The following is a 12,669-nucleotide window of genomic DNA, read 5'->3' as shown; positions in this document are numbered from 1 at the left end:
TCTAAGTTATTTGTGTCACACTCATCCCTGCAGAAGCTCATGGGGACAAAGGTAAAACCAAACAAGGAGTTTCTGGGGCAAAAAATGGACTTCTCCCGGGTGGCATGATAGCAGTATTAGAGCATGATTAGTCTTATTAATGGGAAGGAAAAGGAAGGATATACGGGTAATTAGGACTCAAGTGCTCTTCTCTGTGAGAGCAAATAAAACTCTTCCTGCAGCTGGAGTTGTATATATAATGAATGTGAAAAATGCATACTAGTGTGAGAGAGAAATAAAAAACACAGACCCAGGTAAAAGGAACTCATCATTCACTATTATGAGCTCTCAAGTCAGCCTGTCATATAGGCTGGATTGAGCTGGTTCCAGTATGTGCCAGATACAATGTCAGTGGATGTAGCTAATTTAGGGTACCAAAAAATGCAAAATTCTGAAGAAGACTGATAATGACAAAGTCTTGAACACTATTCCTCAAAGTATGCGTGAGTGCTAAGCAGCTTGTGTTGTGTCCGGCTCTTTGTGACCCCATGGACTGTAGCCCACCAAGCCCCTCTGTCCATGGGATTCTCCAGGCAAGAATACTAGAGTGGGTTACCATGCCTTCCTCCAGAGGATTTTTCTGACCCAGGGATCGAACTTAGGTCTCCCCCGCATTGCCGCCACCAGGGAAGCCCTGTTCAAGCTGTATAATCTTAAGCAATAGTCTAGATTAATTCAAAAGCACATTCCCACTAACCTATTTCATTAGGGTAATGGTAAGGATTATGGGAAAATAATATATATAAAACAGCCTAACATCTGACACATACTAACCACTCAATAAATAGTACCTATAAATCATTTAAAAAGTGTGGTTATAGTACGTATTTTCCAGACTCATGAGGTCTTTTTGGCCCCAGAGTATTTAGGATTCCATAGAAATTGTAAATGTTCTAAAGCAGGGGTCCCCAACCTCCGGGATCTAATGTCTGAAGATCTGAAGTGGAGCTGATGAAATAACAACTGAAGTAAAGCGCACAACAGATGTGACGTGCCTGAATCGTCCTGACACCGTCCTCACCCACCTCAGCACCGTCTGTGGGAAAACTGTCCTCCACGAAAGCGGTCCCTGGTGCCAAAAAGGCTGGGGACCAAGTCAAACTTGGCCAAAATCACTGTTTGGGACCTGTTATTTAAAATGTTATCACTGTATCTCATCAGTGTTTAACAGACATTTGGGAGTATTTTGGTAGACTAAAGGAAAGAACCTTTGTTTCTTCTATTTGTTTTTAGTAGACTAAAAGGAGTACAATACCCAACAACATATATTAGAATTCTATTTTATGCACCAAGAATGCCACCTAGCTCCACTGAAGCCCAATTAATATGGTGCCACAGCTACTCTAATACAAACATCAAACATGGGTCCATTTCCTTGGTCATCTAAAACCCTGCACGAGACAATCTATGAGGCTCATATAAAGCTTTTAGTTATCTTCCCTATTACTTACCTCTTTCAGTTAAGTATTTTGTACTTAACATTTACTTTATGACTAATGTTGAGTATATTAGAGTGTATTACAATTAAGGGTTCTCAGTGGTGTTTTAAAAACTTTTTCTAGTAAACATGCAAAAACAAAGAATCTTTTCATAGAATATGCTGTTGATAGTTAACAAGGAGTTGAGTCATAGAAGGAAGACAAGACTAATATGATTAGAGCACTCTAGGTTACAGCTGGATATGGTTTTTTTTAAAAAAAGCTATTGTAACTAAAGGATGATGTGTTTTTTCCATACTTATAAACATGCTAGTGGTGGTGTTATATTCAATAGCAAAACCTTAGTGGCATCCATTTCCATTTCAGCCAGACTAACGCATTTCATTACAGATCTTCGCTGTGGCATTAAGAGGTCATTTGCTTGATTCTTTGGGCGGCTTAAGAGCTTAAAGCAGGAAAAAACAACCAATGGCTGAATTGCTAATACTTTTTCATAACAGCCCTTTTCACTTCCTCTTCCCCCATTCGTTCTCCACTTCTTCTCTGTTCATACTACATTTCTACCTCAATTTCTTTTCCACTCTCTTTTTTTTCTATTGTGCCTACATCATGAGTCCAACCAGGACAGCGCGTGAAACTTGAAGGACTGCCCTACCATACTGTTTATCTAGAGAAGCACATGGAATTTGGAGGGATTTCATTTCACAATGGTCTTTACTTTTTTGTTTTATTATGATCATATTGTATAGCCACAAAAAAAGGGAAAATCTGAGCAACTTGCCTTTTGTCTCTAGCCATTATCAAGTGTCCTCTGGGGGATAAAATATACTCCTCAGCTGAGAACTATGGTTAACCCATCAAATGTTCCCAGTCCATTTCTTCTTATTCCTCATTCCTTCAACCTAAGACCATTCAACCTATCTTCTAGTTAATATACCTTCTACTCCTTTAAACTTCCATGCAGGATCCTTATTTCATATCTTTTTGGTGCTAATTTAAATGACTGCAATATTATTGGACTCTGTCAAACGACACTGCTTAGAGTGGGATACAGACTTTTGATACCTAAATTGGTTGACAATAGTGCTTTCCAACGGAGAACGCAATGGCACCCCACTCCAGTACTCTTGCCTGGAAAATTCCATGGATGGAGGAGCCTGGTGGGCTGCAGTCCATGGGGTCACCGAGGGTCGGACATGACTGAGCGACTTCACTTTCCCTTTTCACTTTCATGCATTGGAGAAGGAAATGGCAACCCGCTCCAGTGTTCTTGCCTGGAGAATCCCAGGGACGGGGAAGCCTGGTGGGTTGCCGTCTATGGGGTCACACAGAGTCAGACACGACTGAAGCGACTTAGCAGCAGCAGCAGTGCTTTCCAATAGAAACATAGTAGGAACTACTTTATGTAACTGTAAATTTTCATAGTTGTAAAAAGGAACAGATAAAATTCACATTTTTACTGTCTTCAAAACCCAGTGTGTCTTTATACTTATCAGCACATCTCAATTTGTATTAGCTGCAATGAGAGTGCTCAGTAGCTACATATGGCTAGCTCCCAGACAGGACAATGCAAATCTATAATATATGTCAATGAATATGGGAAGGAAGCAGGAACAGATCAAATATTATGATGCTTTTGAACTGTGGTGTTGGAGAAGACTCTTGAGAGTCCCTTGGACTGCAAGGAGATCCAACCAGTCCATTCTGAAGGAGATCAGCCCTGGGATTTCTTTGGAACGAATGATGCTGAAGCTGAAACTCCAGTACTTTGGCCACCTCATGCGAAGAGTTGACTCATTGGAAAAGACTCTGATGCTAGGAGGGATTGGGGGCAGGAGGAGAAGGGGACAACAGAGGATGAGATGGCTGGATGGCATCACTGACTCGATGGACATAAGTCTGAGTGAACTCTGGGAGTTGGTAATGGACAGGGAGGCCTGGTGTGTTGTGATTCATAGGGTCACAAAGAGTCGGACACGACTGAGCGACTGAACTGAACTGAATTGAACATATAACAAAATAGACTTCTAGTATATCAAGTACTGTTTTTCCACAGTGTTGGCTATACTAACTTGTCATATTATATGCCTCCTTGGAAACTTATCCAATGTATAAAGCTGATCACTATACCCCCAAGAGCCTGTAACAGACACATAAGTCTTACTGGCCGATCTGATCACAAGGCTGAGATTCACACCATAAGCACCACTTTTCATGGAGCAACCTTTTTAAAATAAAGTTCAAACTGCTTAATGCACAATAAAATATAGTTCATTTATATATCTAGAAAGATTTATACCAACATGCTAAAAGCAATTACATGTAAGTGCAGGGAATTATAGGCAGCTTTTATTTTCTTTTTCTCTTGATTATCTCTTTTGTGGACTCTGCATGGGCAGTATCATCCTTAAGTAGCATTTTACAAATGGGGAGAAGAGAAGATAGAACGAGTAAAGCCCACAGATGCCAAAGCATTTTGTCCATGTGATCTCACACAACTAAGTTACCTGTGCCCCTTTAGGGTCTCACTGTTCCACTAAGCATTCATTCACATGAAAACTCTTTGTATAATTAATTGAACTTAATACCTAACACTTTTATACATAAAAATAGAAAGTATGTCTTACACTGTCTTAATGTATATGAAATTTACTCAAAATATAGCCACTGTGTCAATCAAGGGACAAATAGTCCCTGTTTCGATTCTACCAAAATTTGTTCACCAATTCAGAAAATTCAATCACTGCAGGCAACATCACTTGTGCTAATTAAATCACCAATAAATTCACTAGTACCAATAAGAATACAAACATTTATATACACACACATATATATTAATCTTTGATGTCTTAGAAAACAGAAAAGATACCAATACATTTTCTGTTTTCTAAGACATCAAAGATTAATATATATGTGTGTACATAAATGTTTGTATTCTTATACAAACATCTGTTACTTCATTATATCTTATAGTGTACTCATGTCCAACTATACTATATTACATTTGCCTATAAATACCATTTTAATTATATGGCATAGTTAATTACATATTATTTTAAGAGAATTTTCTATTTCAGATAAGGAATTACACTGAATTTTTAAAACTTACATTTATAAGAAAGGTACGGTATGTATAAGAATTACATTTTAAGAAAATCAAGGGGCATTATCAAATATATATTATAAAAAGGGGGTGTTCACATGCCCCAAAAAATCTAGACACAGAACTTATACCCCCCTCATAAAAATTATTCAATTAATATTAATAGATCACAGACCTAACTGTAACATACAAACACTATAAACTCCTATTAATAATGCAGAAAATCTAGATGACCTCATTGAGTAAAGCAATAACGTTTTAGAAGTATGATCCATGAAAGAAACAATTAATAAGCTGGACTCCATTAAAATTAAAAACTTCTGCCCTGTGAAAGATAATGTCAAAAGAACAACAAGACAAACCACAGACTGGGAGAAAACATATACCAAAGACATATTTGATAAAGGACTGTTATCCAAAACATGCAAAGAACTCTAAAAATTAAATAATAAGAAAACAAACAACCCAATTAGAAAATGGGCCAAAAACCTTAAAGACACTTAAATAAAGATATACAGATGGCAAATAAGCACATGAAAAGATGTGCTTTTTTGCATACTTCATACATTATCAGGGAAACACAAATTAAAAGAATGAGACACTACCACATACCTGTAAGAACGGCCAAAATCTAGAACACAGTTACTACCACAGGCTGGTAAGAAGTTCACAGTAGGAACTCTCAGACATTGCTAGCGGGAATGCAAAATGCAACAGCCACTTTGGAAGACAGCTTAGCAGTTTCTAACAAAACTAGACATATTCTAACATACAACCCAGCAATCACAATCCTTGTTGTGTGAGGAGCTGAAAACTTACACCCACACAAAATCCAGTACACAGATGTTTACAGAAGCTTTATTCATAACTGCCAAAACTTGGAAGCAATCAAGATGACCTTCAGTAGTTGAAGGGATTAATAAACTATGGTACATTCAGACAATGAAACAGAACTATTAAGCCATGAACAGACATGGAGGAAACACAGAAGTGTAATACTAGGTGAAAGAAGCCAATATGAAAAGGCTATACAGTGCATGAATCCAATTACATGACACTCTAGAAAAGACAAACTATGGAGGCAATAGAAGCATCAGCAGTGGGCAGATGTTGCAGAGGTGGAGCAGGACGAATAGGTGGAGCTTAGCAGATTTTTAGGGGAGTAAAATACTCTGATACTTTAACAACAGATATAAGTCATTTTACATTTGACCAAACCCATAAAATGTACACCACCAAGAGTGCGCCCTAATATACACAAACTATAAACTGGGATGATTATGATGTGTCAATGTAGGCTCATCAATTATAACAAATGGATCACTTTGGTTGGGGAAATGTTGATAATGGAGAAGGCCATTCATGTGTGCGGGAAGTAGATGACAAATCCCTTTGCCTTCCTTTCAACAGCTCTAAAAAATAGTCTTAAAAATGGGGGAAGAGGAGGATTAAGTCTGACAGGATTAAGAACAAGCTAGTTGACAGTAAAGTGAACATTACACAGTATGCTTATCCTACCCAACTGTGAGCCACTTACCTTCCATACTAGGGGAAGGGAAAGCAATCATCACGAGCACAGGAAGAATCATCACTCCATCCACCATTGTAAAACTGTGGAGGGAAAAAATAAGAGAGTTCAGTAAACCAAAAACAAATGTAACTGCAGGAGGACAAATGAAGCATACCATCTTTGTACTTGTCATTCAAGGCCTTTCTTACAAATCCCTCTTACATATGTTGCCTTACTTCTTAGTAATTTAAATATGTACCCTTTACATGGATCTAAATAAATCATCTTAAAGTGTTAATCAGATTTCTCTCCTACTGGTGGCCAATCCAAGACAACATTCTCTGAGTCTACCCTCTTATAAAGAGCTCAAAAGGGACATGAAAAATTCTCAGTTATAAGGCCAAATATTCCTAAAGGACTTATAAGGATGGGTATTCGTAAAGGACTTAAGTTTGAATTTTATCTTATTCCACTGAACTCAGAATTGGCAACAAGAATTCTGAGACGCATGAATAGACTGTTCTAACATGATTCTCCAAGCCAGGCTTCAGCAGTATGTGAACTGTGAACTTCCAGATGTTCAAGCTGGTTTTAGAAAAGGCAGAGGAACCAGAGATCAAATTGCCCACATCCACTGGATCATCAAAAAAGCAAGAGAGTTCCAGAAAAACATCTATTTCTGCTTTATTGACTATGCCAAAGCCTTTGACTGTGTGGATCACAATAAACTGTGGAAAATTCTGAAAGAGATGGGAATACCAGACCACCTGACCTGCCTCTTGAGAAACCTGTATGCAGGTCAGGAAGCAACAGTTAGAACTGGACATGGAACAACAGACTGGTTCCAAATAGGAAAAGGAGTACGTCAAGGCTGTATATTGTCACCCTGCTTATTTAATTTCTATGCAGAGTACATTATGAGAAACACTGGGCTGGAAGAAGCACAAGCTGGAATCAAGATTGCCGGGAGAAATATCAGTAACCTCAGATATGCAGATGACACCACCCTTATGGCAGAAAGTGAAGAGGAACTAAAAAGCCTCTTGATGAAAGTAAAAGAGGAGAGTGAAAAAGTTGGCTTAAAGCTCAACATTCAGAAAACGAAGATCATGGCATCTGGTCCCATCACTTCATGGGAAATAGATGGGGAAACAGTGGAAACAGTGTCAGACTTTATTTTGGGGGGCTCCAAAATCACTGCAGATGGTGACTGCAGCTATGAAATTAAAAGACACTCCTTGGAAGGAAAGTTATGACCAACCTAGACAGCATATTCAAAAGCAGAGACATTACTTTGCCAACAAAGGTCTGTCTAGTCAAGGCTATGGTTTTTCCTGTGGTCATGTATGGATGTGAGAGTTGGACTGTGAAGAAGGCTGAGCGCCAAAGAATTGATGCTTTTGAACTGTGGTGTTGGAGAAGACTCTTGAGAGTCCCTTGGACTGCAAGGAGATCCAACCAGTCCATTCTGAAGGCGATCAGCCCTGGGATTTCTTTGGAAGGAATGATGCTAAAGCTGAAACTCCAGTACTTTGGCCACCTCATGTGAAGAGCTGACTCATTGGAAAAGACTCTGATGCTGGAAGGGATTGGGGGCAAGAGGAGAAGGGGACGACAGAGGATGAGATGGCTGGATGGCATCACTGACTCGATGGACATGAGTCTGAGTGAACTCTGGGTGTTGGTGATGGACAGGGAGGCCTGGCGTGCTGCGATTCATGGGATCGCAGAGTCAGACACGACTGAGCGACTGAACTGAACTGAACATGATGCTAAAGATTAAGTGACTGAATAATCCAAGCCAAATTACTATGTTTGAGCTTTACTTTTCCTCTAAAGGATTAGAGGGGAAGCAATTTACAATCATCATACAGCGCTAAAAAAGAAAAAAAAAAACAAAAACACACACACAAAACTATAGCTTACACTTCATCTAGGACAAAGCAATGTATTCTTACATTACTTTAAATTTACCAAAGCATAGACACAATCAAGACAGGAAGAAATCAAATGAAACTTTAACCTATGAAACTATATTGGAGAGAAAATAAGATATATAAACTTTAAGTTGATACTGCCCTAAAACTACATGGGCAGAAGCTCAATGTTCTGAGTCAAAGGACAGCAACAGAGAACTTTTCCATTCGAGTAATTCCTGAAAAATTTTGGAAATTATGATGAGAGTTTGGTTATACTAATTCTTTATTACAAAAATAATTTTAAAAAATTAAACCCTGAACTAGTTGCAATCTTCTGGATGGCAAAAATAAAGAGAAAATGGGTAAAGTTCTTTAATGAAAAGGCTCATGTGCTATGTTACTCTTATAGCTTTAAAGCAAAGAATAAGAACCCATTGCTATCTAAGCTGTTTGGAATGGACACCTTCTGACTCATCATCTTAAAATCAAAATTTTTTGTTAGTGATTGTTCATGCCCCACACCTCTATTCTGTCTTACCACCCCAATTTGTCTACAATTGCATTTCAGACTCTCTCTTCTCTAACAGCAAGGTGAGAGAAAGGGTTAAAGGAGAATTTAATGGACTTCCTTTTTTTACTTTTAAAAGCACATGAAACTTGAGAGACCCTTTTTTCTGTTTCCGTTGTTGTTGGTATTATTATTTCCATGTTCACCACAGATCTTTTCTAGAGCAAGCCCTTATTTAATATACAAATGCCTCACCTCCCCCTGGGATCCTTACAAAGATCTGTGCCTTTGAACAGAAGCACTCTGTTGGTTCCCTCCACTCCAGGTGACCTGAGCCTCCCCTCTACCTCTCTCCTACCCAACTCCCTCCTCCTGCCATTCATGATCCAGTTCAAAAAGCAAATGCCTGGTGCAATAGCTCTCCATCAGCAGCGATTCCACCCCTCTCAGCACTGGTCTAACACGGCTCAGAATTAATCATTTGTCTATGTCAATCTCCAGCACTGGCCTACTTGCCCCCAAAGGGGTACATACTTCCACAGGCCATAGAAAATAATGCATTAAATTATGGAATGAATATACTAAAACTTGCATCCTATTTAAAAAATGATTTAATCTAATAGAGTGATAACTTCATCTTTTATGACAGTCCACTACAAAAGGTATCTTGCCGAAGTGGGAGTTACCTATTGTGAAAGAGTGGACATGGTTTGCTTCTAGAATAGTCAGGCTTGAAGGTTTATTTAAGTAGAATCACAGGTTGTAAAGAATCCACGTGCAATGAGGGAGACTTTGGTTTGATCCCTGGGTTGGGAAGATCCCCTGGAGAAGGGAAAGGCTACCCACTCCAGTATTCTGGCCTGAAGAATTCCAAGGAGTCGCAAAGAGTCAGAAAAGACTGAGCGACTTTCACTTTCACAGGTTGTTATGCCTAGATACAATGAAATGAGCCGTCTCCAAATTGCAAGTGCTCAAATCCATTAAGGAAACTACAGATTAAATATGTTATTAATGAGTACCAGAGAATAGTAAGAAAATGGTGGAGCTGATATCACTATTCCTAGTGGTTAATCAGTTTACTAGAGAAAAGCAATTAACATTTAGTTCAATGTGACATGAAGCAGGCTCACCAACTTCAAAATTAAAAAATACATTAAAAACTGATTTGCATCCAGTATCACAAACAATAAACATTATCCTGAGTGACTTGAGATTTTCGTCAATAATACAATGTCATTACCATTAGCGATACCATAAATATTTCACCTTAAGTCTTTTTAAAAATTCTCCTTTATGTATGTTTTATACTACGTAGATTTATTTTATATAACACTTATAAGCAACATACACACTGAGGGTATACACTGAAAAAGCTTTTTAACTGATGAGATATAATCATCAAAAGCCTTTGAAAACCACTGAACTATCACAGTCTTATCTTTGAATTTCCAGCCCATCTTTTCTCCTTCCTTCCACAACTATTGGAAGCCTGCTATCAACAAAACAACTTGAAATTTTTCCGGAGGGTGGAGCAGCTTCCCTGGGGAGATCATATCTAAACAGGAACTAGAAAGATGAGTAGGAGGTACTACAAAAAGGGCGAGAGTACGTGAGTTCTCGTTTGTGTGTGTGCGTGCACATGTGTTTGTGTTGGAGCGGTGAACACTCTGGTGGAGACAGGAGGGCATTTAAGGAAAAAGGCAGTTTCTCGGCTTCGACACAGACCCTGTGGCCAGGGGAAGCATGGGGCGTTCTGAGGACTTAAGACATATTTCACATGAAGAAAAAAAACACCAGGCTAGGATACAGAGAGCTTATAGAGAAGAGTGATAAGGAGAGAAAACCCAAGAAGGCCGGGGAGGTAGCCCCCAACCAGAACCTGGGTAAAACATGGTAAGCCCTAGTAAGTAATCCCCCTACTCACCTCCCTACATTCAAAGCCTTCTCCACTTCACTGTCCTTAGCACACCAACTGGCCAGCTTCCTGCCTGTCTCTGGACCTCTCTATATACGTTGCTGCTACTCCCAGTGATTGGGCCCATCTTTCAGGACCCAATCTGGCAAATTCCTACTCATCTTTCGAGTCTCCAATGTCACTACCTTCTAGAAGCTTTCCTATATCCTATTCCCTCATTATACTCTCACATATCATTTTGTTGATTTCATTCATAGCACTTATCATAATTAATAATTACATATTCATACTCATGTGTGTGCTTTGGAACATCTGCCTCCCTCACTAGACTATAAACATTATAGTAAAATCTATAGTCTATTTTGTTCATCGCTACCAAGCCAAGTAGGTGCACATTTAATCCTTGCTGAATTCAAATTTCCCCTGAACTAATCAGTTCGATTTAACTTTAAATTCCAAAGAATTAGCAATGCCCCCTCCACACTCCTAACACACAAGCACCTGCAAAGGAATAGCCAGATTAAGGCATTTATCAACTGTTAACTTTATTATCTAGAATTTAGTGCAGGTAGTAATAGTCAGCAGGTAACAAGTCCAAAGGTTTAAAATCAAGAATTCTTTCACAATTTAAAAAATAATTCTAAAGACAATCACCACTGGCAATTTTTCCTGTCACAAAACCAACAAAAGTTCATGCCCCTAAACACCTTTTAACTGATTATTATTGTGCAAGCAAAATTGAAACAATAACTTAGGCTCCTAAATGGAAAACAGGGGAGGGAAAAAAAGGAGTTAAAAATTCAGGCTTCCAAACAAAATCTGCTGTTTAGAGATAGATAGCTCAAAACCTGCCAAAAATCTTTGGGGAAAAAATGTCAGCATCACTTATTGGTCACCACTTTTTCAGTGTCTGGACTGCCTTTGCTGACCAGTTAACTCAGCTATTAAAAAAGGGTACTTTCAAAAGTAAAAAGGTAAACAAAATGCAGAAAGGAGAATATTCTGGAATAAATTTTCTGATCATATTTTACTTATGAAAAACATCAATATGATAATGTTCCAACTTGAAGCCCCAGGGATCTATAAGTTTAAAATATGCTAAGAAGAAAACACTGTTTTTAAAAGTAATTTTAAAAGTACTCCTCTGTACTCAAGTATTTTTAGCTAAGGAGTTTCAAATGTGGGCTGGCCCCAAAGAGAAACCGATAATGGGAGAAGAGAGTGGCGATAATCAATAGTTCAGGGATGTTTTAATTCAGTGATTTAAAAAATTTTTGATCTCAGAATCTTTTTATACTCTTGAAAATTATTGAGAACTCTAAGGAACTTGTCTATGTGGGCTATTTCTATCAACAGTTATTCTATTAGAAATTTTTAAATTTTTTAATGGAGAATGTTTTAATTACTATTTGTTTTTAAATAACAACATATTATCCCATTTTTTCTCAATTAAAAAAAAAAAACTAAATGGAAACACAAATGTAGAGAAAAAATGTATGGATACCAAAGGGGGAAAGGTTTGGGTGGGGGGGGGGGGGGGGCGCGCAGGAAAATGGGAGATTGGGATTGATGTACCTACACTATTGATACTACGTATAAAATAGGTAACTAGTGAGAACCTACCGCATAGCTCAGGGAACTCTACTCAGTGCTCTAATAGTGACCTAAATGGAAAGGAAATTCAAAAACACAGGGGATCTATGTATATGTATAGCTGATTTACTCTACTGTACAGCAAAAACGAATACAACATTGTAAAGCAACTATACTCCAATAAAAATTTAAAAATTTTTTTTAATTTTTAAGAAGTATATTCCCCCCCTCAAAAAAAATTGTAGTGAGAAAAATGGTATTATTATGCATTTTGACAAATCTCTATGTTTGGCTTAGTAGAAAGCAACTGGATTCTCATATATGACTCTGCATTCAATCTGTTATGACATGTGGCATCAGCTGAAACATAGAGAATCCAGCTTCACACATGAATATGTCTGTGTGACTGAAAGAAGAAGACACTGTGGAACACCCCTGAGATAGTCCTAGAAACTCCAGAGAATCCTGGACCATGCTTTGAGAATGGGTGCCTCACTCCTAAAAGATCGATTCTTCTACCATACCAGGTAATCAGATGGTACTAAATATTTTAAGCTGAGCATTTGCTCAATACCTGACAAAAATGTTACTGTTCCACAGGTTAAGAAATATCTTTAAACTCCCTCACATCAAAGAAGTACAT

The 12,669-nt window shown here is 38.2% G+C and overlaps 1 protein-coding gene across 3 annotated transcripts in view; it reads right to left on the bottom strand.

Moving 5' to 3' along the window:
* The window catches only part of ACVR1 (activin A receptor type 1), a 131,105-nt gene that overhangs the window by 47,753 nt on the left and 70,683 nt on the right, over positions 1 to 12,669 (bottom strand). For all 3 annotated transcript variants that reach the window (XM_024999277.2, XM_024999281.2, NM_176663.3), the window contains one exon: positions 6,119 to 6,192. In XM_024999277.2, coding sequence (XP_024855045.1) covers positions 6,119 to 6,185 — 67 coding nt within the window. In that variant the 5' untranslated portion in view covers positions 6,186 to 6,192. The remainder of the gene's footprint in view (positions 1 to 6,118; positions 6,193 to 12,669) is intronic.

This window comes from Bos taurus, chromosome 2 (genome assembly GCF_002263795.3).
Source record: "Bos taurus isolate L1 Dominette 01449 registration number 42190680 breed Hereford chromosome 2, ARS-UCD2.0, whole genome shotgun sequence".
Taxonomy (NCBI): domain Eukaryota; kingdom Metazoa; phylum Chordata; class Mammalia; order Artiodactyla; family Bovidae; genus Bos; species Bos taurus.
The sequence above is the reverse complement of the archived record's forward strand: the minus strand, read 5'-3'. Positions and strand labels throughout refer to the sequence as shown.